This window comes from Dromiciops gliroides, chromosome 2, assembly GCF_019393635.1.
Source record: "Dromiciops gliroides isolate mDroGli1 chromosome 2, mDroGli1.pri, whole genome shotgun sequence".
Lineage (NCBI taxonomy): Eukaryota > Metazoa > Chordata > Mammalia > Microbiotheria > Microbiotheriidae > Dromiciops > Dromiciops gliroides.
This window is the reverse complement of record NC_057862.1, coordinates 88,303,832-88,329,143: the sequence shown is the minus strand read 5'-3', so window position 1 is coordinate 88,329,143 and position 25,312 is coordinate 88,303,832. Positions and strand designations below refer to the sequence as shown.

The 25,312-nt window shown below is 39.8% G+C and overlaps 1 protein-coding gene across 8 annotated transcripts in view; it reads right to left on the bottom strand.

Moving 5' to 3' along the window:
• The window catches only part of ATE1 (arginyltransferase 1), a 196,038-nt gene extending 171,004 nt beyond the window's left edge, over positions 1-25,034 (bottom strand). For 3 of the 8 annotated variants that reach the window (XM_043985862.1, XM_043985861.1, XM_043985867.1), the window contains exons 1-6: positions 24,389-24,564; positions 15,210-15,273; positions 13,279-13,341; positions 8,157-8,260; positions 5,980-6,237; positions 1,128-1,357 (exon numbers count right to left, since the gene is read on the bottom strand). In XM_043985862.1, coding sequence (XP_043841797.1) covers positions 1,128-1,357; positions 5,980-6,237; positions 8,157-8,260; positions 13,279-13,341; positions 15,210-15,273; positions 24,389-24,494 — 825 coding nt within the window. In that variant the 5' untranslated portion in view covers positions 24,495-24,564. Of the gene's footprint in view, positions 1-1,127; positions 1,358-5,979; positions 6,238-8,156; positions 8,261-11,747; positions 11,812-13,278; positions 13,342-15,209; positions 15,274-15,404; positions 15,451-24,088; positions 24,223-24,388; positions 24,565-24,848 lie in introns of those variants that run through there. The other 5 variants (XM_043985864.1, XM_043985863.1, XM_043985865.1 and 2 more) reach the window with 5 other exon arrangements.
• Positions 25,035-25,312: the final 278 nt, after the last annotated feature.

Sequence of the window (25,312 nt, the reverse complement as noted above, 5' to 3'; positions counted from 1 at the left end):
AGGTTGGGAGGTTTGGGGGGGGGGGGGCTGTCAATTAGAATACTTATGACAGCGTGTTCAGATGGGGGGAGGGGAAAAATGTATATGACTTCCAAGTCTTTTTGCTAGAGGGAGGAAAAGCTATTTTCTTTTTATTTTAATTTTTTGTTATTCTTGTTTTTTATCATGTTGTGGATAGAACACTGTACTCTAATATCTAGGATCAAATCCTGGCTTAGACATTTAGTAATTGTGTGACCCTAAGCAAGCCACTTAACTGTCCTACACTGAACCTTCAAAAGGGAATTATAGCACCTACCTCACAAGGTTGGTGTATTAAATGAGATAATGCTAAAAAGCTACATAAACGGTATTATTGGGGGAGGTTATTATTTTTGATTGGAATAGTTTTGGTCACCCCCTCTACTGTAGTCATGGTCAAAAATATTACTTTGTTCAAGCAATATGAAAACAGAAAGTATACTATTTACCTTAAAAAAAATGATTTTTCTTTCTCTAAATGAACTCTACAAGGAAAAAAAAATTGTAGAACCAGAAATAGATGTATTAAATATCTATTATGTATTAGGTTCAAGAAATATTTAGCTAATAATAGACTCATAATGGTAGAAATTACCTATGTTTTAGAGCACATTCCTAACCTTCTGAGGTAAAAATTCCTGGGTAACACTACCAGTCTGAGAATCTTTGACTGGATGAATACCACCTGATTCAATGTAGAAATTCTAGTAATTATGTATAATTCCCCATACACATACCTAATTCAAATTCATAATCCAAATCCAATTTTAATATGTTTATTTTTCTGTCTGATTTTAACTAAATGGAAACTTTGTTATAACAAAGAGTCAGAGCGCCCTCTACTGGGAAACATTTTATTTTTATATCTATTTCTATCTCAAAGGTACTTTATATGACCTAAAGCTCTAGGTTGGTAGGGATTTTCAAAAATAAAGCATTAACATCATTCCAAAATAGAAACTAAACTTTTAAATTTGTAAAATTCGAAATCTATGCCATAACAGTTCACATCATTTGCTTCCTTCTTATTCAAACAATTTAACTGAAATTTTCTCATTTTAACTGAAAAATAAAACTGAATAAAAAATCATCATGTGACAGAATACCTCTAATCGATGTGCAGCATCCTCAGGTAAGGTCTCAAGAATGAAATCTTCAATGGATTTAGGCTGATTTAATTTAGGTTTTTCTGAGGGCAAAAGTTGTGGTTCATGTTGAACTTGGAAACCTTCAATTTTGTCTGTTTGACTCTTAAGAATGAGTTTCTGCTTTTTCCTTTCTTTCCGTATATCCTTCGCTTTTCGACATGGGGGCTTACTCAAGTCAGCTCCTTTGCCTAAAATGACCAAGATATATATGTTAAGATTTTTCTCTAGGAAAAAAAAATGTTTTTCAAAAACAGAATAATGCAAGTTATCCCAAAGTCAGAGACTGCTACTTCCAAACCGAAACGGGTACTTATAGTACCAGTGAGTTGCCATTTTGCTGACTACTCACTCCTATCTTCATCACTAGAATTCACTATAAAGATACACATCTCAACATAGTGGCATATACAATGCAGACTTGGGAGTCAGAAAGATGTAGCTTCAAACCCCACTTCTAGTCTTCACTAACTACTGTGAGACCAAGGTCAAGTTACCCAACCCCCCTGGGTCTATTTCTTTCTATGTAAGTTGAGGATAATGTGCCCACCTCACAGTTCAGTTCCCCAAAGTTGAATTTATCTTGTCTAAGTTCTCAGTCAAAAACAAAGTGGGCCTGATCAAGAACAACCTCAAAATTTAGTCCCAATTTGTCTGGGTCAAGATTACTTTGGTCAAATGACCACCCTAGAAAATGTATTTGCTAAAAGGGAGATGTTGAACTTTTCATAGAAAAATGAAAGATTTTTACATTTTAAAACAGCTTTTAACCCATGAGAAAGTAGTAATTTTATGACATATCAATTCAATTAAAAAAATTACTGGGGCAGCTAGGTGGCGCAGTGGATAGAGCGCCGGCCCTGGATTCAGGAGTTCCTGAGTTCAGATCCAGCCTCAGACACTTGACACTTACTAGCTATGTGACCCTGGGCAAGTCACTTGACCCCCATTGCCCCGCCAAAAAAAAAAAAATTAAAAATTACTTCATTCAGAAAATGTTTCCAGACTAGTCTTGTTATACTAATGAAAGAAATGCTAATTTTACACCTCAATTTCAGTGCTATGAAAGTTTTACAAATTAAATTCTGGGGTGGACATTAAAATGAAATTTTTTTCCAAGTTCTAATATGCAACTTTTGAATCAGAAATGAAAAGCTAAGAATATTACCAAATAATTCATATGATTTTTCTTATCTAACACATCAATTTATGTTACTAAAAACAAATATGAGAAACTATGAAATTAAAATTTAATGTAGCCTACTCCCTTTAGTTTGAACTAATTCAGAAAGCATCACCTACTGGTCATCTGTTCACCCAAATTCTTATATAAACATTATTTTGGAAAGCATCTGTTTATATCCTAAACATCTCAATCTGGAATGTTTTTAGCACAACTGAACTTTAAGAACATGGTTACATCACCTCAAAATAATCCAAATTTTTGGCATATTAGCCATATAAGCCATCTAAACTTACACACTGGATTGTTGGTTTGGTTTTTTTAAAGGTACTTGTAAAATGGTTATATGGATCTCAGAAAGCATTCTACAATAGAAACAATTTACATGATTGATAATTAAGTTCTTGAGCCAAGCCAAAAAAGTGTGTGTGTGTACATAGACATACACATATATACATACATACATACACATGCACACATATATTTATACATATACACACATATCTATTTATTTATTTGTGAGGTGACTTGAGTTGTCCTTCCAATGCCTCTTCATGGCTTGCAAGTGAGGGTGGTTTACTGAAGACTATGCTAGCAAAGAGCACTACACAAGTGGAAAGGCTCCTAGTTCAACTTATATCTGATCATCAGCTTAATTTCAGAAAGGATCAACACCAGAAGATTAGCCCTAAAGTAATTTTTTTTTTTTGCCACAATAAATCAAAGTAGTAGTTTTCTAAGGCATGGAAGAGTTGTAATCTCCATAAGGAGAAAAATCAACTCAAATTAAATCTCTAATGGTACTATGAAGTCTATGAGTGTTGGTATCTATGTATTAATAATGTTTCCATAAGAAAACACTTTGAGGGTTTCAACTTGAGACAAAAGAAATAAATCTACCTCCCATTAACTCAGTGTACCATATTATTTTGGGGGGGAGGGGGGCGGGGCAATGAGGGTTAACTGATTTTCCCAGTGTCACACAGTTAGTAAGTGTCAAGTGTCTGAGGCTGGATTTGAACTCAGGTCCTCCTGAATCCAGGGCCAGTGCTCTATCCACTGCGCCCCCTAGCTGTCCCCCCATTAACGCAGTATAAAAAGAAACATCTCAACCCCTCCTTATCAAATTCTAGGCAGTGATCAAACAGTGATAGCTGAGACTGATTCAGGCAGGGACAACAACTGGGGTACTGATGGGGAATAAGATAAGGGAAGGGGATAGGGAGATGGAAGGGAACAAGCCCCTTGAAAGAATAAACACTAAGAGGATACTTTTCCAGTCAGCAAGCTCCCTAGTCAACCCTTTTCCGTTCTTCTTTGTGCCTTAAAAACTGACCCATCTGCCTGTTTCCTAGTGCTGGGACCTACTGCTATTGACTAGACTCCATTTTCTTCCCTGGCCCTCAAACATCACCTCCCACACCTACTTAATGGAAAAAAGAGATTGGGGATAAACAGCTCCCATGAAGCGAAGAACAAGACAAGGCCCTCTGGTTGAAAAGACAGCAGCTCACAATTTTCTCACAAATCTGTAGTTCCACAGTTCACTTCAGTTTATCAAGCATTGGTAAGTACCTATTACACACAAAACACTCACTTAAGTTCCAGACATATTTAAAAACCTCTCTTGACCTTAGAGAGCTCACATCGTACTGTGCATACACAGCATTCACACACAACAAGCAGGGGGATCAGAAAAGGTGATCCTGAAAGATGGCAGCTGAGATGAATCCTATAGAAAGTGAAGGAATCCAAGTGGCAGAAGTAAGAAGGGAGTGCGCATTTCAGAGATATATGACAACCTATGCAAAGGCACCGAAATGAGAGGTGGAAGTATAGGAAAGGGGACCTGTCTGGCTGGAATTTAGAATGCATGAACGGGAAGTGGGTGAAATAAGTTCAGAAAGGCAGTCTGGAATTTAGACTGGGAATGCCAAGCTAAGGAGTTTAAATTTTATCCCAAAAGCAATAGGTAACCACTAAGACTTCTTGAAGAGGTAAGGGACAGAGTAAGACTGCTGTAAGAAGACTACTGTGATCATCAACATCATGTGTTGATCAACTGTGATAGACTAGATTCTTCTCACCAATCCAATGGTATAAGAAAGTTCCAAAGGACACATGATGGAAAAGGCTCCCCAAATGCAGAAAAAAGAAAAAGAAAAAGACACAAACTGTGGAATGTGGACGCTAATTGGACCATACTATCTCTTTTGCTTTTGCTGTTGCTGTTTTTCTTTTTGGAGAGTTTTCCTTCTTGCTCTGATTCTTCTTGTATAATATGACTAATGCAGAAATCTATTTAATATTATATATCAGATTACCTGCTGTCTAGGGAAGGTAGGAAGGAGGGGAAGGAGGTAGAAAAATTTGAAATTGGTAATCTTATCTAAACAAAGGTTGAAAACTTTAATTAATTAATTAGAAAAATTTTTTAAAAAGATGACAATGACGACGACTACTGTGGCAACTTCTGGAGGACACACTGGACAGGAGCAAGAATAGAAGTAAGGAGACCAGGGGGCAGCTGGGTGGCGCAGTGGATAGAGCACCAGCCCTGGAGTCAGGAGTACCTGAGTTCAAATCCGGCCTCAGAACATTGACACTTATTAGCTGAGTGACCCTGGGCAAGTCACTTAACCCCAGTTGCCTCGGGGGAAGGGGGAGGGGGGGGAGGGGGGGAAGAAGTAAGGAGACCAAACAGGAGGTTACAGCTATCACCTGAGCCTTGATTGTGAGAAGTGAGTTGGAGTTGCCCAAGTAGCAGTTGTGGAAAAGGAATTAATAGCTGCTTAAATGATAGTTATCAAATGGTTGTCCAAGAGAAGGTGTTGTTTCTGGCTTTTATTCAAAATGAGGAATAAGGAGAGATATTTTGATTCACAATATATCAAATCCATATATTGATGAGATGCGATATATCAGGTGTGAGATTTAAAATTGGATATTAGATCATAAATCTCCCCTCTTTAACCTTTCCCTTAATTTATCTCCCAGACTAGTAAATGGAAGAAGCTTCTGGTTTTCTAGTTAGAGCTTTTATGGTATGGTAGTTACAAGGTGATGTTGATTAGAGGGATAGCAAAGTAGAAATACAAAACAAATCGTCTTAAGTCTAAGCTTAGTCTATATTCCCTATAAAACTCACCAAAACCCAAGGCCACCTTTGGGGAGACAGAGAGACCATGTCAAGCAGTGCTGCTGCTAAACGGGAGCCGGGCTGAGTCAAACTCCAGTCAGCCTCTGGAGTACAGTGCAGTCAGGAGACCGGCAAAGCAGGAAAAAGATCCCACTTCCATTCTCTCCTTGCCTTTTAAGCTCGCACCCCGGAAGTGGAGTGCTAGCAGGCCGACTGGCGTGCGTAGCTCATGCCGTTGGTCTCCTCCCCGAAAGGGTGGTCCTTAAAGAAAAACTGGCGTCTCTCCATTATCCCTAACCGACTGTTAAAACTTTTTACCACATTCCCCCCTTTTGTTCCTCAAGAAACAAAATGTTTCCTTGACGGAACACAGGGTTTTATTGTATACAAAAGAATATTAGTAATTAAACTACTAGCTTAAGTTGTTATTCAGTAACCACAGCAAAAAGAAAAACATTCTTTCAACATGGCATAAGCCCAACCTTCAGTACCTGGCTTGGGAGCTGAGGGAACCACTTTAATAGAACCTGATGGCTCACCAGCTCCCAGTTTCTCTTTTTTAGCATGTGACTGATTTAATTCTTTAGTTTCCTTAGCTTCCAAGTTTTCTTCTTTCTCTTTCACTTCGCTCTCTATGACCGAGTTATAATCTTCACTGAGGAGTCTACAGTCAGACTGCATGTCCAACTTGCTTTTTAGAGCAAAGTCATCCAAAGCAGCATCATCCATTTGAGAATCCATAGGCTCTTCTACAAATTGAGGGAAAAATTGCAGTGAGTAACTCAGTACTTTAAAATAGCCAAACTCAGTATGAAAATTATCTTTTATCATATGAATATATTCTGTACAAACTAATTCTTAAATCCACTCAAAATACTGGCAGTTTCTAAATTCAGATTTTAAAAAAACTGAATTACAAAATATTAAAGCTTGAAGGAACCTTAAAGATCATTTAATCCAATCTCCTTCATTTTATAAATGAGGAAACTAGTCTCAAAAAAAATTAAGTGACTTCCCCAAAGTTACAAAGCTAACAGAAGAGTTCAACTTGAAGCTAGGGCTCCTTTGTCCCAACCCAACATTCTGACCACTGCATAAGCCAAGACAATGGTCAGCTTATAAATAAGATGTATTACAAAAAGGTCATTTGTAAATCAGTTGTTTAGCACTTAGAATATATTTTTCCCATGGAAATCATATCATAAATGATGGTTCACCAAACAAATCTATTTTACTCATATTGTAGATGGACCATAACCTAATCGTAGTTCTAAAGTTTCCTGAACTCTGTATGGTCTCCCATAAATAAAGTATTAATAGTGTGAGAAAATAATAGGGTTTTGAGAATGCCCAAAGGCCACAGCTTGAGGGGATTGATTGGATTAAGATTGATTGGATTGACTGACATCACTGATTAACTAACTTAAAGCTAATTCAATTCAAACCATACCTGCCTGGCCCTCAAGAGGGTGTGTTCCCAGAGGGTGTGAACTCTGACCTCAGCATGAGACCACCCTCAAGTGCAGTGAACCAATGGATTTGGTTGATCCTAGCCAATTAGCTTGAATCGGTGTGTAAGGCTTACTGCCTCTCCTCTGGACCCAGAAAAGGCTTCCACACACAGTTACTCTCAGTAAGACTCTCTCAGAGATTTTCTTGGTGGCAGAGGACTTGGAGGAAGAAACAGGCCAGCCTGAGCTCTATTCTCTCCTCTAAGCTAGAAGGCCAGGCTGAGCTCTATTCTCTTCTATAGGCTAGAGAGACTTTTTCTGCACTTTCAGACACGTGAGCTCTCTTTACTAATATTTAATATACTTTAATAAGTGCTTAATGGACCAAAACTGGTGCTAAACCTTCTAATTTATAAGTAACAACTATATTAGGAACCCCAGCTAGTTTCCCCCAAACTTGGGACAGAAATAAGCCAACCATACATATAGTTTTACTTGCCACAACAGGATCATGCCAATTTAAAGCTGAAAAGGAAACTAAGAAGACCTCTGTGAACTAACAGCATGATACCTGCAAAACTAGATCAATTTATACAATGACAACAACATTATAAAGAAGAACTCTGCAAGCTTTTAGAACTCTGATTAATACAATGTGATAAACCACAGAGAGCTAAAGGTAAATTATGTCACTTGACTCCTATGTGAGAGGTGATGGGCTTAAAAATAAGGAATAAGATATATATTTTTGAATGTGGGAATTTGTTTTGCTGCCCTATGAATATTTATATGAAGGTTCTTTTTCTTTCTTTAATTGTTCAATAGGGGTATGGGTACAGCAGGAGGAAAAAATAACAAATGCTTGTAAAAACAAAAACAAAAATGTGTGGGGAAAATAAACCCAATGAACTTGTAGATTGTGGAGGCTCCCATCTGAAAAGTTAGTCTAACTACTATTATTTTAGAAGAATAGGAGAAATCTATACAAGTCCAAAGGAAAGACTACTACATGGAAACTAAGAATTCTGACACTCGTTCTCACTGAAATAAGTAAAAGTAATTTATTTGTGCCTTTGTACGAAAAGAATAATTACATCTTTCTTCATCCATCACTCAGAATAGCTAAGATCACCTAAATATCCTTAAGAAGGATAAATTAAATTATAGTTGTTGTGGGGTTTTTTACATATTTTTTTTAGAACCACATTCAGTCTTACCGTCATTATTCCCTTTGGAAAATTCTCCTTTAGACAAAAACTTGAACATTTTCTTTAAAACTTTCTTATGAGATTTTGATGGCTGGAAATGTAATGGTCGGCATCTAAGAAAGCAAGTTGTTTAAAAAAATTACACTTAAATTTCAAACTGATACAATTTGATCTAGAGAGTGCCTATATCTTTTGGCCAGTTACACCCCTCTCTGAGTACAGAAAATACTTATGAAGATAACTAATCTCAACCCAACAAGTAGCTAGATTCTATAATATAACCAATTCTACTTTGTTACATAATTTGTAAATATCTCCGCATATAAACAATACCAATTTATTTAAACTGGTATAAAGAATTTGTTAAAAAATTAGGGGGAAAATGGGTACTAGCCTACAAAGCTAGACCTAAAATGAAGCATTAAGTAATTGTTTTAGAAAATGTCATGACACATACTAAATGCAAAATATTTTCCTAATTTAACACTCCTTTAATAAGATAAATTCCATTCCCCACTGATTCAACTTCTTTACATAAAAAGTTAGCATAATACTTGCCAAAAAGTTTTCCAAAAGTTACTGTTCAAAATAAATAAACTAATATCCCACCCTTCCTTAGAAAATAATTGGTTTAACTTGCCAAGCTCACACTAGGAAGGGTAGTACTGAGATTTTGCTCTATACCAGACCTCTTTGGGAACAATGAAAGCTTGCAGGTCCCAAGACTATTCTGGAACCCTGGATTAACACAACACTCCATACTCCAAGAAAGTAGCTATAAGACATCTGGTGAAGAGCCCAGCTCTAACACCAAGTCCAAAGTCAGGAAGTATGCTTGAAAAATGAGCAAATAAATAATTATGGTGGCAGGGATGCTCAAGGCACAAACACAAACAAATAGAACAACCCAAAAACATCTATAAGCAATGTCTCAGATTAAAACACAGGTTGACCACAAATTCAACTAGAATTCTTAGAATATGAAGCAAGAGTTTAAAAAGTTATGAAATATTTTTTATAAATGGACTGAGAACACTTATGGAATAAATTAGAAAAGAAAATTATAATGGACCAAATAGAAGTCAATAACTCCAAGAGGCAATAAGAAATATTAAAACAAGGTCGAAAGGCTGAAAAAAATAGATGAAAATGTAAAGGATTTCAGCACAAAAACAAGTGACCTAGAAAACATATAGACAAGAAAAAATTTAAGAATCATTGGACTATCTGAACACCAAGACCAGAAAAAGAGCCTAGATAATATATTTAAAGAAGTCATAAAAGAAAATTGCCCAGATCTCTTAGAACCAGACAGCAAAGGGAAAAGAGAAAGAATGCACTGATTTCCTCCTAAAAGGAACCCCAAAATGGAAATTCCCAGGAACATCATAGTCAAAATCCAGAGCTTCCAGGTCAAAGAAAAAATCGTGCAAGAAGAAAGAATTCGGGCAGTTAGGTGGCACAGTGGATAAAGCACTGGCCCTGGATTCAGGAGTACCTGAGTTCAAATCCAGCCTCAGACACTTGACACATACTAGCTGTGTGACCCTGGGCAAGTCACTTAACCCCCATTGCCCCGCAAAAAAAAAAAAAGAAGAAGAAGAAGAAGAAGAAATAATTCAAGTACTGAAGAACCCCAAGTCAGGATCACACATGCTTCAACAGCCATCACAATAAAGTAGCAGAGAACTTGAAATATGATATTCCATAAGACAAAGAATATGGGTTTACAGTCAAGATTAAATTATTCGGCAAAACTCGGTACAATGCTACAAGGAACAAAATGGACCTTCATTGAAATAGAGGATTTCTAAGTATTCCTGATTACAAAGGACAGAGTCCACAGAAAAACACTGAAGTTCAAACACAAAAGCAAAGAGAAATACAAAAAGGTAAACACAAATGAACAGTGATAAAGAACTAAACAACGATAAACTGCTTACATTCCAATATGGAGAGATGACACATGTGTACTCTCTGATCCCTATTATCGTCAGAGGTCACAGAGAAAGTAATATTAGATAAGGCCTGAGAATGTATCTGTTATGTCTTGATGATTTTAATAAAAGAATGGAAAGAGAGGGAAAGAGGAATGTACAGGCACGAAAAGAAAGGAAGGTTAGGGAAAATTATCTTATCCAATCAGGGTAAACTTGCAAACATCTATAATAACAAGGAGGAGGGAGCGAGGTGGGTAGCAACAGACATTTGAACTTCACTCTCATCTGAACTGGTCAAAAGAAGGAAGAACACACACATACAACATACACACATATTTGGGTACAGAAACACATTTCACTCAATAGAGTTATAGGAGAAAAAGGGAGATGGGGGGAGGAGGAAATCAGAGGGAGGGTAAATAAAGGAAGGAATTAATCCTAAGCAAAACAAATTCTAAGGATGTACAAACATATTGATAGCTCTTTTTGAGGTGGCAAAGAATGGGAATCTGAGGAGGTGCCCATAAACTGGGGAGTGTATGAACATGTTATGGTATATAAATGTGATGGAATACTCATGTGCTGAACTCTTATCAGTGTAAATGAAAAACCAGGATTCCAGAGGACTAATGATGAAACATACTACCCAATTCCTGATTGAGAAGTGAAAGACTCAGAAGGCAGAATGGAATATGACCAATGTGGGAATTTGTTTTGATTGACTATGTTTGAAATGGCAGTTGTTTTTCTTGTTTTCTCAAAGGGGCAGAGGAGGGGTGGCAGGGAAGGTAAAAAAGGCAGATCTTGGCTGATTAAAACAATTTTTTTAAATGGAAAAGAAAAAACTGGCCAAGCACAATTCCTAAGGATTCATGATGAAACATACTGACCACCTCTTGACAGAGAGGTAATGGATTACAAATGCAAAATGAGACATTTTTTTAGACATGGCCAATGCAAAAATGTGTTTGACTACAAATGCTTATAACAGGTTTTGTTTCTCTTGCTTTCTCAGTGGGGGAGGAGGTGTGTGTCTCTGTGCATATGCATGTGTATATGTTCCTCAGTCAGGGAAGGATGAGAGAGGGAAAGAAGACTGATCTTTGAAAACAAAATAAAATTTAATTTAATATGAGAACCAGAAAAATTGAATAATAGAGGTCAGGGTATTTCACTAAGAAAACAAATATTAACACTGAAGTTAATACAAAAATACTTTATATTCAAATATTACTATACACATACTGTATTAAATCAGCAATGTTTCTATTAAATTGGCTTTAAAATGGCTACAATCTTAGAAATATAGCTATTCACCTCTTCCTAGTAGAATTCCTTACTTCCTTCAAAGAACAGCTAGGTCTTTTTATTATAGCAAAGAACTAGAAGTTAGGGGATGCCAAATGGGTGATGGCTAAGCAAATCATGGACTATGAAATGCAACGGGAATATCACTAAACTATAAAAAATGAAGGGATGATTTCAGAGATGCCTGGGAAGAATGATGAACTGATGTAACGTGAAATGAGCAAAACTAGGAGAACAATGTATACAATGTAACACTGTAAAGAAAAATAATTGTAAAAGACTAAAGAACTCTGATCCATCCAATGACCAATCAGGATCCCAGAAGGCTAATGACGAAGCATGCTTCACCCACCTCCTGATTTGAGAATTAACAGATTCAAGATGCAGAATAAGACATACATTTTCAGACACAGCCAGTGGGGGCTAGGGATAGGGTTGCCAGAAAAAGAAAAAAGAAAAGAGGGTCACTGAAATATTTTTAAAAGCACAGAAGAAAAGAACAGAGGAAAGGCCAGAAGGAACCACAGAAAAGCAACAATGGAAAGTTATATGCTGAATGTATCATATACTTAAAAAGAAAACAAGATATACATAATAGATATTAGCAGTTTCATGTACAATCTTTTCTTTGTTTCTATTGTGTATACAGATATGCTCACTTCATGGTTCAGAATTTTAAAAAATAAAACTTGAAAAAGAAATGTTTTTAAAAGGCACATAGCTCAGGTACTTCTCCTTTCCTACAACAAGCCTTTCTTGATCTCCCAGTTATTAGTGCTCTTTTCCCTCCCCTGAAATTACTCTGTAATTACTCTCTATATAATGTTGTTTATAGTTATCTATGTATGTTATACTTTCCACTACCACCGCCCCCAGGAGAACGTAAGCTCCTAGAAGACAGAGACATTTCATTTTTGTTTTGTTTTTTTATTTCCATTGACCAGTTTGGCACATAGCATAAATGCTTACTGAATCAAACTGGTTGTAGAAAATTCTTCTTTTCAAGGAACGTTGGCGTTCTGGGTTTTGTTTTTTTAGCAAATTAACTATCTGGTTTGGACTATTATATACAAGACTAAGTGAATAAAAGAAGGATTAAGTTGTCCAAAGGAAGCACAACTATAAGTGGAACATTTGAGGAGGCAATTTTTTTTTTTAATTTTTTGGTGAGGCAATTGGGGTTAAGTGACTTGCCCAGGGTCACACAGCTAGTAAGTGTCAAGTGTCTTGAGGCCAGATTTGAACTCAGGTCCTCCTGACTGCAGGGCCAGTGCTCTATCCACTGCACCACCTAGCTGCCCCCCAAAGGAGGCAATTTTAAGCTTGATGTCCAGAAAAGCTTCTAAGAAGGAGACCTGTGCAAAAATAAACTGAACTGCCTTAGGAAGTAGGAAGTTGCCCCAAATTGGGGTACTTAAACAGTAGCAGATGGCCACCTATTTGGTATGTTATAGTAGAGATTCCTTCTGAGCTGGACTAAAATGCCACTGAGGTCCTCTCCAATTACAACATTTTGTGATACACTGATATATGCAAATATGCAAGACAAAGAAAAAGCATCATTAAGTAGAGCTCTCAATATTACAATGAGCTTCTACTTGTAATCCTAGTCAGTCCATCAGTCAGTCAACAGGTATTTATTAAGTATTAACTAAGTGCTAGTAACTGTACAAAAGGCTGGAAATACAAAGAAAAGCAAAATTATTTCCTGCATGTAAGAAACTCACATTCTCATGGGAGAAGACGACCAGTAAAAACTAGGTACATAGAATGTAAAAGCATTTATTGTGACGGGACTTAAGAGAATGAAACTTGCAAAGCAGGGCTCCACTATTTCTATCACTACTGTGCTTCAAAGAGCATTCACAATACAAAGTTCTTACCTTATTGTGTACTGAGGACAACATGTTTGATTCATAACAGGTTTGTATACATACTTCCCACTTCTAAAATAATAAAATATTCTTGTTAATTTTTCAGACATTTTTCCTATACACACAAAAGATTATAATAAAATACTTCTCAAAATAAAAATCCAATCACTAGTATAAAAAGGCTTATTTTTAATTGTTCTTCCTCTATTAAATTTTCTTTCATCTTTTGACAAATGTATGAATCAACAATATTTCTTCTCTTCTAAACTTTTCAATATAAAGGGATATAATAAAAGTACCAACTCCAAAAGAGCATTCCACCATCTCTATGGCTATTGAAATGATACAGGTCCAAGTCCAGGCCTAGGATTTCACTGGTGTAGGGATTCCCCTCCAGAATGCAGATTAACAACTGCTCTGGGTACCAAAAAGTTAAGTGACTTGCCTATTGTCAAATAGCCAATAGATGTGTAACTGACCTAGGTGTTCCAGATTTGAGTTGGTCTTTCTATTCACATTCAATTACTCAAGACTAAATTCAATAATATAAATTAAATTTGGGCTGAATATTATTATGCAAAAACCCTCCAACTATGTTGATGCCTCATTATTGTGTGGACAAGGTCCTGGGAGTTAATGCTCCAGCAGAAGTCCTCCCCAAACCAGGAAGTCTTTGGGGGGGTGTCACGAAGAGAACGTATGCCTGCTGTTCAAGATCCAACTTGTTTAATTTCAGAAGGCTTCATTTTATTACCAGAGTTTGGGCTACCAGGTGATTAATCTTTTCAGCCATAGCAACTCATGAGAACTGTGAGGTAAGGTGTGGAGTAGTTAAAGTCTACAATGGTGAAGAATGTATATATACTACGGAAAGGACAGGTTTTCCAAGTATATAAAAGTAAAAAAATAAATGAGCATGACCACTATTATTATTATAATGGTATCCTCAGGTTCAATGTTACAAGAATGTATTACAATCAAACCTTTCTGATGGCTCAATTAAACTAAAATGACAGATTCCAAAGTTTAATCATTTTATACCAAATTTTATACTACATTAGTATGAAATAAGTAATAGCAAGATAAGTCTAGTTGAATAAGATTCACTACAATTTGCAGCTAAGACAAAAAATTAAAGGTATTTGCAATTGTAACATGTCAAAGACAAAAAGTAATAACAGCAAATAAATTTTAAGATTAAAAAATAGTAGCAAGGATAGCAACATCTTACAAGTTTAAGTTTGTACTTTATCTCATTTGATCCTCAAACCATCCCTATGAGGTAGGTGCCATAATGACAGTATACCCAGTTTACAGCTAAGGCAAGATATGACTACCCAGGTACTCCTGACAACAAGGTCAATACTCTCCCCATCAGAGATTCAGGGTCAAAAGACATTTCATTATTTAAACACACTACTTTTTCCACAATTAATTTAAAAGGAAAAAAGTTTTAAAATACATTTTGGAAAAGCCACAGGGCGTAATGGATATTGAACTAGCCTCTGAGATAAGAAGATGTGGTTTCCAGTTCCACCTGGAACACACCCTGTGTAAGCCCTGGGCAACTAAGGAAACAGCGTCTTTCCTTACCTCTATAGAAGTTCCCTATGCTGAAAAAAGCACAGATTTAGTCCCAATCCTGATTTTAAGGTTTTATTAGTGACTTGTTTTTTACACCACTTATTTCTAATACCACTCCCACTGACCTGACCTGTAACAGTTAAGCAAAAACAGCCCCAACCAACATATCTGGGACATTCTGTACAATACCCCATCCCACCCCCCACCTATCTACTGAGGCATCTGCTAATTTGGACTGACCAAGACTAGACACTACAATCAGGTGCTAGGAAGGTTTATCTTTAGGGCAATGTAAATATATAAGTCCTGTAAAGAAACCACAGAGCCAGAAAATATAGGTATTAGGTGGTTTTTACCTTCTCCATCCACGGTCTATAAGATCTTGGTAATCCTGAACTGTCATTGAATGTGCCCACATGCCTGTTATCAATAAATAAATACCAAAGTTAGTAATTAATTCCAGCAGATTAGACTTTTTAAAATAAAGCATAAACTATATTAGAAATATAAACTCGGGGGCAGCTAGGTGGTGAAGTGGATAAAGCACTGGCCTTGGATTCAGGAGGACCTGAGTTCAAATCCAGCCTTAGACACTTGACACTTAACTAGCTGTGTGACCCTGGGCAAGTCACTTAACCCTCATTGCCCTGCAAAAAAAAAAAAAAAGAAAAAGAAATATAAACTGTAATTTTAAATTATGAAAACAAACAGTAGCAAAATACAAGTAGTTTATCCTGGGAATTAGAGTTTATCAAAGGACTTCACTTATTAGTCTTAACCCTTGAACTATTACCTCATACATGAATAAATCAACATTTATTAATGTGCCACACACAGTGCTGAGTTCTAGATACAAAAACAGAAACAAAATATCCCCTCACAAAGCTTGTTTCATCAAGGATATACCTCCAACTCATCTTGTAAAAAGTACCTAATCCGGTTCTCTTCCATTTTCTAAAAATGTTTGGGTCATTCCCATGTCTGAATGAGAAACACCTTGGCTAACATGCCATTGTTCACCCATGGTATGTGTTGGGTATGCCTAACAGGTCAAGGTGCCACAACCTCTACACAAGTGTGACAAAAGAAAAGTCAATGGCATTGTGTCAGTCTTACCACTGCCCAAGGGACCTGAAGCTTGCCTACTGTCAGGCCAATTGTGTAAGAATGCCCCAACACCTCCCAGCATAGAGGACATATAAGGAAAGTCAATAAGCCAAACAGATTTCCCAGAACTACTAAGTTCTGACATGGGCAGATAGATGGCACTGTGTCTGATAGAGCACTGGCACTGAAGTTGGGAGAACCTGAGTTCAAATTTCACCTCAGACACTAGTTGTGTGACCCTGGGCAAGTCACTTAACCCCAATTGCCTTAAAATATCTGGGGACATCTCCAGTTGTCCTGGGTGTGTGTGTGTGTGTGTGTGTGTGTGTGTGTGTGTGTGTTACTTGCCACTGGACCCAGATGGCTCTGGAGTAGAGAGTAAGGCTGGTGGTTTTATATACCCCTCCCTCACTTAAATCCAATTCAGTCCAAGTCATGACATTACCCCAACGTCAAGACCCTCTTCAAGAACAAAGGACAAACAACGAGAAGTAGTTCTGACATACAGAAGTCCCACTTGGCTCTTTTACTCTCCCTGCCACTGGGACTGCTGCCCAGCAGGGAAGCCCCTTCTCCCTTGCTCCCCAGGCTCCTACTCTAGGTTACATAGAATCTACCAGGGCACTGGCTAACCTAGCAGAACAAGTATTATAAGGTGCCCTTTGTCCCATAACCTTCTTTTTTTTTTTTTAATTTTTGCCGGCAATGAGGGTTAAGTGACTTGCCCAGGGTCACACAGCTAGTGTCAAGTGTCTGAGGCCATATTTGAACTCAGGTCCTCCTGAATCCAGGGCCAGTACTCTATCCACTGGGCCACCTAGCTGCCCCCATCCCATAACCTTCTTACCAGTTCCTCTCCTACCTTCTTCCTCTGCCCCAGCTGATTTTCCACAACCCACTCTTGTAGAAAGTAACCCACAGGTCCATTCCCTACTTCCTAAGGGTAGTTGGCAGGTTCCTCTACCAGGACTCAAGCCTTTAAAGGTGATACGGCTAGTCACATCATTCTAAGCAGGAAGTCAATCCCAGTAAGATGGAGAACATTTAGGCCTCATTATTTGCCTTGCCACTGTGTCCTAGAGTCTTCTGTGCCTTACCTTCTTCCCTGACACTATGCCCTTGAGATACCAAGACAGAGCCATCTAACCTGCCAATGTAATCTAAATGATCCTTGCCACTGCGCCTTGTCAACTGCCCCACTTCTACATATTTAGGACTCCAGGCTTCTCCATCCATTACAAAGCTAAATTCTCTTATCCATGTCATCTCCCCCAATTATACTGGGAATTCCTTGAGAAAGGAGACTGTTACACTTTTCTATTTATATCCCTAGCATTTAGCAGAGAGTTTCACGCATGGTAAGTACTTAATTTTTTTCTTATTCATTCAACATGCTTTACTCCAGTCATCATCCTGCTATACTTCTACAGGCATCCAAGGTGGCATGCACTAAGTACCAACACAAAAGGAAATCTTGCAAAAGGCCCCTACAACCATTAGCAATATATCTCCTCAACCACAGTGGCAGGAGGGATCTTATTTATAACTGACAAATATACTACCTTCACAAGAGAACACCACCATCCTTATGTCAACGTATGTCTTCTTGAAAATATGCCACAAGATTCTGTAGTCCAAGCTACTGTCTGACTCATATCATGGTATTTTCTGAAAGTGATTCACCTACCTGGCCTCTCAGGACTGCCTCAAACAGAGGTCCACAGTTAATAACCAAGTTTTGGAAGACTTCAAAATAAGTTAGAAGGTCAGGGAATGCTTTTCACAGTCTGCCATCCACCAACAAGTTTTCATTATGATATACTACCTAAGACATTAAACAACAGCTAAACTGCTATACTACAAATTTAAAGCAGAACTCAATCCAATTCCTTCTAATGACAAAGTGTGCCAAAAAACAATAGCAATAATACGATGGAATCTGCTCTTAGAAGTTCTTTTCAGGCAGCTTCCGAAAAGAATTATTTGTCCATGTCTGTGCCTTGTTGGTTATGCAAGACACTTAACAGATGCCAACTTTGTTGAGAACATAGAACAGTACCTTGCAGAAAGGAATCTAGTCCATTCAGAAAGTATTAAAGCAGGCAGAAAACAGGGGGATTAACAAAGACCATAAATTCAACTGGAACCCAAGAGGGCAAGTATAACTTGGATTACAATCCTCTCAACCATGCTTCCAACAACAAATTATTTACAGCCCATTCACTATTTCCCAGCTACTGAACCCTATGACTCTTGAGTTAGGACAATCACACACCTGAGACTCAGAGGTTTGGGGCTAATACCCCAAACTTTTATGTATCACTAAATTTCCATGAAGAGAGAAACAACCTGTTCAGGATGGGTGGGATCTAAGGTTCAAAAACAAAGTTCAAATTCAAAACCACAGACTCTGCTCTGCAGACAGAAGTGGGAGCAATGTACTATGCAACTGATTAGAAGAGGTATGAACCAGAAGATTGCATGCGCTAGAGGTAACTAAAAAGGCACCAATCACTTTCACAGTAGAACAGAAAGGGGGAAGACAACAGCTCAAGTGTACAATGGAAGCAGCAGAGGGTGTGCTGCATTTTGCACCACCGCTACCAGCCTATGGGACTGGAAGTATTAACAGGATCCTTCAAGAGAAGTAAGAACTGTGACTACTACCAATACAAACCAATAAACAGGAGGTCTTCAGAGATATTTGGTTGTTTGAAGAGCTCCAGTTAAACTCAGGTAAAATTCCAGGGCTCAGGAAAGGTTCAGTGCTTATCAGAGAGTTTCCCTTATGTGAATGTGCCTATCAATAGTTTGATAAATGGAAAGGAAGCTGGAACATAGGGAAGGTGGTGAATTGTATTTGTTTACCTTCACCAGGCTTCTTATAAATTCCATGGTTGTATTTGGTGCCTTACCCAAAGATAAGAGGTCCAATTTTGGAAGCCCTAGCAACATTTCTTTTTTAAATCTTTTGTTATTTTTATTGCTGTCTTTCAATTTTAAATCATGTTTATTTCCAAATACATCCAACCCATCAAGCTATGTCAATATAACAAAGTTAAGAAAGAGGTGAGAGAAAAGTCCTACAAATTACAACAGATGGCTCAATGTCTGAATGTATATGTAATACTCCACACCCATAGTCCCCTACCTCTACAATGGGGGACAGGTAGCTCAACTCAGGGTTCAAACATGGTCACAACCATACAGTTATCCATTTTTTGGCTGTTCTTTCCATTTACATGGGTAGTTATTGTGTATAATGCTTTGATAGTTCTGCTTCTTTTATTCTGCATCAATTCCTGAGTCTTCGCATGCTTCTCCCAAGCTACACTGTTGATACAGTACTGTTTCTGTTGACTGTCCCAAGACCCTATGTTGTTTGAGACTTCAGACCTAACAGAGAAGATAGGTAAAGAGTTGTGACTTCATCCTGCAGGCAAATGGAAAGCCAACAAAGGATTTTAAACAGTCAAACAATAAACAAAAAACCACTTTATAAAGATTAACTCAGTCAGTTGGTTCACAGAATCTATTAAAATGAGCGGGCGATGAGACATGCTTACAGTAAGGCACTGACTGTCATGCAGTGAAAAGAGGACTGGATTTGCAGTCAAAGGACTCAAGTTTTAATCTGGCTCTGCCTTATATTACTGGTATAACTCTCTGTAAGTCTACAAGTCTAACCTCTACAAGCCTCAGTTTACAAATCTGTAAAAGGAGAACAGCAGAACACATGGCAAAGTTCCCTTACAGTTCTCAATCTGTGATGAGCAGTGGCAGTGGAAGAGACATAGCAAGAGTTCCCATTTGTCTCTAGGATAAAACACCAACTGCTCTGTTAGGTAAAGTCCTTCATAATCTTTTCTCCAGCTACCTTTCTACCCTTTCCTCACGGCAGCCAAATAGGCCTCGTTGTTCCTCTCCTAACTACATTCCATTTCCTGTCTCTGGACCTTTGCAGTGGCCTTCATGCTTCCACACATCACCTTCTGTTCACACCACGACTGCCCTAGAGAGATCCTCACCCCTTCTAGCCTAGGTCATGCAATAGTTTTCTCATTAGCAGGCCTACATGGTTAGGTCCTCCTCCCATTCAGCCTCTACACCAGCCAAACTGATATCACTAAAGTAAAGACATTAAACTTCAGAGAATTCACATTATCCTTCAGATAAAATGCAAACTCATCTACTTAACATTTAAAATCTTTCATAATCAGGCTGCTGCTTGTCTTTTCATAATGACTACACATAACCACACACACACACACACACACACACACACACACACACACTAGCCAAATTGGTCCACCAGTTGTTCCTTTTATGACAATCTTTGTCCTGTCTCCATGCCTTTGCACTAGGTGTCTTCCATCTTGTAATACTCTGAAACTCTACCTCTTGAATCCCCCCCAGGTTCCTTAAAGGCCCAGTTCAATTGCCCCCTCTTTCAAGAGGCTTTTCCTGATCTCTATCTGCCCTCACCAATTGTTATTGACCCAGGGCTCCAATATCTGGGTATTTACCCCACATTTACTTGTCTGCAAATATCGCCTGAATATGTTGTATTTCCCTAGTAGAATGTAAGTTCATTAGGGCAGAAACTCTCTCTTTATTTTGTCTCCCAGTGCCTAAATGATCTCTGACATATATACTAAGCACTTAGTGCTTGTTATGATGGGAATTAACTCCCTCCTCACTTCTCTCTCCAAGAATCCCCAGTTCTCTTAGCAAAATCCAGTTCAAATGCCAACTCTACATAAGGTCTCTCCTGATGCCTTCTTCACACTCCACAAATTATTTTGTGTTTTGTATTTAGTTGTGTTCATACTATTTTCACCTGAAAGAATGTAAACTCCCTAGGGGCAAGGTCTATTTTGGTTTTTGTCTTTATAGTCCAAGTGAATTGCACACAGGTGCTTAATAAATGCTTGCTGAAAGGATAACATTATAAAGTCACATCTATCATAGGATCATAAATCTACAAGTGAAAGATTTTGAACAAGCAAGGGATCTCTAATGCTCTCTAATCCAACTCCCTTCATTTTACCTATGAGGAAACTGAGCTCCCAGAGAGTAACTGGCCCAGGGCCATTTGTACTACATACTAAATATTTCCAAGTCTTCACCCTTGCACTAGAGAATCTTAGTGTTAGAAGGAACTTTGTTCAAAGGTCACATGGTCCAACTTCTACTTAAAGCATAAATTTGTTGTAGACATCACATTTATTCTCTCTTCTCTCTAGGTTTTCAAGACACCATTTTCTGCTGGTTTTCCTCCTACCTGTCTAACCACTCCTCAGTCTCTTGCTGAACCTTTATCCAGGACACAATTATTAAGATGGATGTCCTCCAAGGCTCAGCCCTGGGCCCTCTTCTTTTGTCTATATTATATTTAGTCAGTGTTGTCACCAGCTCTCATGGATCCAATTATTACCATTTGTGCAGCTCTGCCCTCCAGTCTCACATCTCTAAGTACCTACTGGAAATCTTGAACTGAATGTCTTGTAAACCTCTTCAACAGGTCCAAAATTGAACTTTTTATCTTTTCCCCCAATCCTACCCTCTCCCAAACTTCTAAATTACTCTAGAAGGTATCCTCCTCCTCCCAGTAAATCAAGCTAAATGCCTAGGTGTGTCGTCCTGGATTCCTCACTCTCTCATATCCAAATATCCAATCAATTATCAAGTCCTATTGTTTCTACCTTTGTAAAATCCATCATACACTCCCCCTTCTCTCCTCCGATACTACTACCACCCTGGTGGGGCAGCTAGGTGGCACAGAGGATAGAGGCCCTGAAGTCAGGAGGATCTGAGTTCAAATCTGTCCTCAGACACTTACTAGCTATGTGACTCTGGCAAGTCACAACCCAATTGCCTTAAACATCCAGGGTCATCTCCAGTCATCTTATTGTATATCTTGCCTTTAGACCCAGATGGCTCTGGAGGAGAGAGTGAGGTTGGTGACCTTACACAGCCGTCCCTCACTTAAATCTAATTTAGTGTAAGTCATGACATCACCCTGATGTCATGGTTCTCTTCAGGAACAAAGGGCAAACAACAAACCACCCTGGTGGAAGTCCTATCACCTCATACCTGGACGTTGCAGTTGCCTGATGTCTGGTTTCCCAGGTTTAAGGCTCTCCCCATTCCAATCCATCCTCCACTCAACTGATAAAACTGATCTTTATAAAGACTAGGTCTGATTACGTTACCCCACTCTCCACCATTCAATAAACTTAAATGGATCCCTATTACCTCCAGTATACACAAAATCCTCTGTTTAGTGTTTAAAAGTTCTTCATAACCTGGGCCCTTCCTACCTTTCTTCCTTCTTATAACTCATACCCTTCCACATGCTCTGCAATCCAGTGACAATGAACTTCTTGTTTTTGTAACCCAAAACACTACATACTCCAACTCCAAGAATTTTCACTGGTTGGAATGTCTAAAATACTCTCCTTCATCACTCTCTCCTAGCAACCCAGGCTGCCTTCAAGGCCCAGCTAAAATCCCACCTACTGCAAAAAGCTTTTCTGATCTTCCTTAACCTTGGTACCTTCCCTGATATCATCACTATGATCTTGTTTACACATTGTTATTTACATGTTGTCTCTCACATTAGACTTAGCTCCTTGAGAGCAGGCACTGTCTTCTACCTTTCTTTCTAGACTCTTAGTACAATGCTGGGCCCATGGCCAAACACTTATTAAATGCTTGTTGACTTGACATGCTTTGAGGCTTCAGATAACAGGAAACTCATTACCTATCCACTTTGGAACAACTAATTCAATTCAACAAACAATTATTGTGTCTTCTACTGTGCATGTACCAGTTATCATAAGGTGGGTGGAACAGTCACTGATCTCAAGGAGCTTTTGATTTATAAGCAAGATATACCCATAAATAACTATAAAACAAGTGAAGACATATTAATTGCACTGGTGAAGTTTAATGTATTTTTTATTATTTTCAGGACAATGAGGGTTAAGTGACTTGCCCAGGATCACAAAGCTGTTAAGTGTCAAGTGTCTAAGGCCATATTTGAACTCAGGTCCTCCTGAATCCAAGGCCAGTGCTTTATCCACTGCCACCTAGCTGCCCCCAAATCCTCACCGTTTAATGTATTCTAAGAAATTTAAAGGAGGAAAGATCATTCTACATGGAGAGGAAGTTCCAGTCAAGAAAATAGAATCACTTGACTGAACTGGAACCAGTGCCGTGTAAAGGGCACTAAGTCTGACCTTGAGCACGTTAGTTCTCTTTCATGGGGCCCAGTTCCTCATCTGTACAATGAAAGGGCTGGACGGGATAGCCTCTGCTCAGGGTGTCTTCCAGCTCTAGTTATCTGATCCTTAGATTCCTTGAATAGTACAATTTGGCAACAAAGATAGCTTACAATGAAGTAGTGTCAAATAAGGCTTAAAAGGTATTTAAGAGCCAGACAGTGGAGGTCCTCAAAAGACAGCTTGTTACGGAATCATATTCTTTCTTGGGGCAATGTGTGAAGCAGGGTGTAGCAACTAAAGTTACTTAAGAGGCAATCACCCCATCAATCCTTCCTTTACCCTTTGCTCAAGTAGAAATCTAATCTTTCTTCTAAACGAAGAACCCTTCAAATATTTTCTTTTAATTGATGAGCACAATTCTGTATAATAGAGGGGGAAAGGAAAAAAACCACCAAACCCTGAACTAGGAATTTGGAACGAACTTTAAATCTTGGACCGTTTCCATCCGGTCTCTGCCAGGTGTCCTGAGGCAAGTAAATTGCCCTCCCCAAGCCTATTTCTATAAAATGCGGGTGCTGAGCCAATCATAATAATAATTATATTAACAAGTCAGGTGAATATACCGTACTTTAATATTAGAGGATAATCCTGAAGGTCCTTTCCAGTTCTAATATTCTATGACTTTATGCAATGTTTCAAAAAGGCTAAAACAGCCTGGAAAGGGTCTATTTTTTAAGTAGATGAAAATAAAGCAAAGGATGACGTCACCACAGACCGGTCTCCCTCCCTTTCTGAGAGCCCGTAGTCACTAAACAAGCATTTATTAAGCGCCTACTATGTGCCAGGCGTTGGGGACACAAAGAGGCGAAAGACAGTCCCTGTCCTCGAGGAGGTCTCACCCGGGAGAAGGGAGTCCAACCAGATAAGGAGGGGGTAATCCGCTAGCGATAATTAGCAGGGCTGGGGTCAGGGGTCGCCCACCCTCCCAGGGGCCGGAGCTTCCCCGACCCCCCGCCAGCACGCAGGAGTAAACGGAGCATCCGCCCCCGCCCGCCCGCAGCCTGTCAGGCGCGAGCCACCGCCTCTCTCTCCCCGCCCCCTCCCCGCCCCCGGGGCCCCTCCCGCTACCGCACGGGCCCAGCCGGGTCGGGCCGGCATGGCGTTCGGGCCGGGCCTCTGGCCCAGTCGGGCTCCCTCACCATTGGAGCGGCTGCCCGTCTCGTTTTTGCAGTAGCCGCAGCGGTAGAAATCCTCGCCCTCGAAGTATTCCACGATGGTCGGGGAAGTTCCGGGGGCCGCGGCCATCTTCCCCGCCCCGCGGCCAAATCCGGCCGCTCCGAGCCGCAGCCGCTGACACCCCACAATGCCCCGCGCCGGCAAGCGGTGGGGCAGGCGGAGACAGGGCGGGGAGGCGGGCAAAACCACCGGTCCCCCCGAGGGACAAGCCTCGCCGGGGCTGACCGCGGCAGGCGGGGAGGGGTGACGACATTCACGCCATATTTGGCAAGGGCAACGCGGAACTCTTTCTAGTCGGCCCTTTGAACAGCGGCCATGTTCAGTGACGGAGAGGCTGCCGGCTGGGCTAGACGAGCCGCGCCGCCAAAGTGAGGAGGGAAGGGACTGGGGGAAGCTGGGCCAAGAAGGCCCGGCCACACTTACCGCTGGACACTTTGCCTCCCGGGGAGTCGCAGTAGCCGCAGCGGTAACCCTCTCTGGGCCCCTTGTATTCCACCACGGAGGCCATGCCCAGCCCGGCTCTCGCACGGGTAGCGCCGCCGGGGGGCGACTCTGTCCCGAGCCCCGCGGCGCCCCCTACAGGGACCTAGTGAGCGGGCGAACGGCCGCCTTGCTCCGGACGAGAGCGGGGCGGGGCCGAGCCCATCTTGGCCCGCCTTTGGTTTTGCTTTCACTCCTAAATAATGTATCAATCCTCTACCCTGTTTGGCGGCCCCGGCGGGCCGTGATCTCGAGGCCTACCCTCGCCCCTTGCACGAGGCCCTCCTAGAAAAAGGCGGGGAGGGAGCTTGCAGGCAGGCTCAGGGCTGGGGGGTCACGGCGGGGAAGCTCCAGGTGTACCCGAGCAAAAACGCCCGGTATCCTTGTCTGTAAAGTGAGGGGAGTCA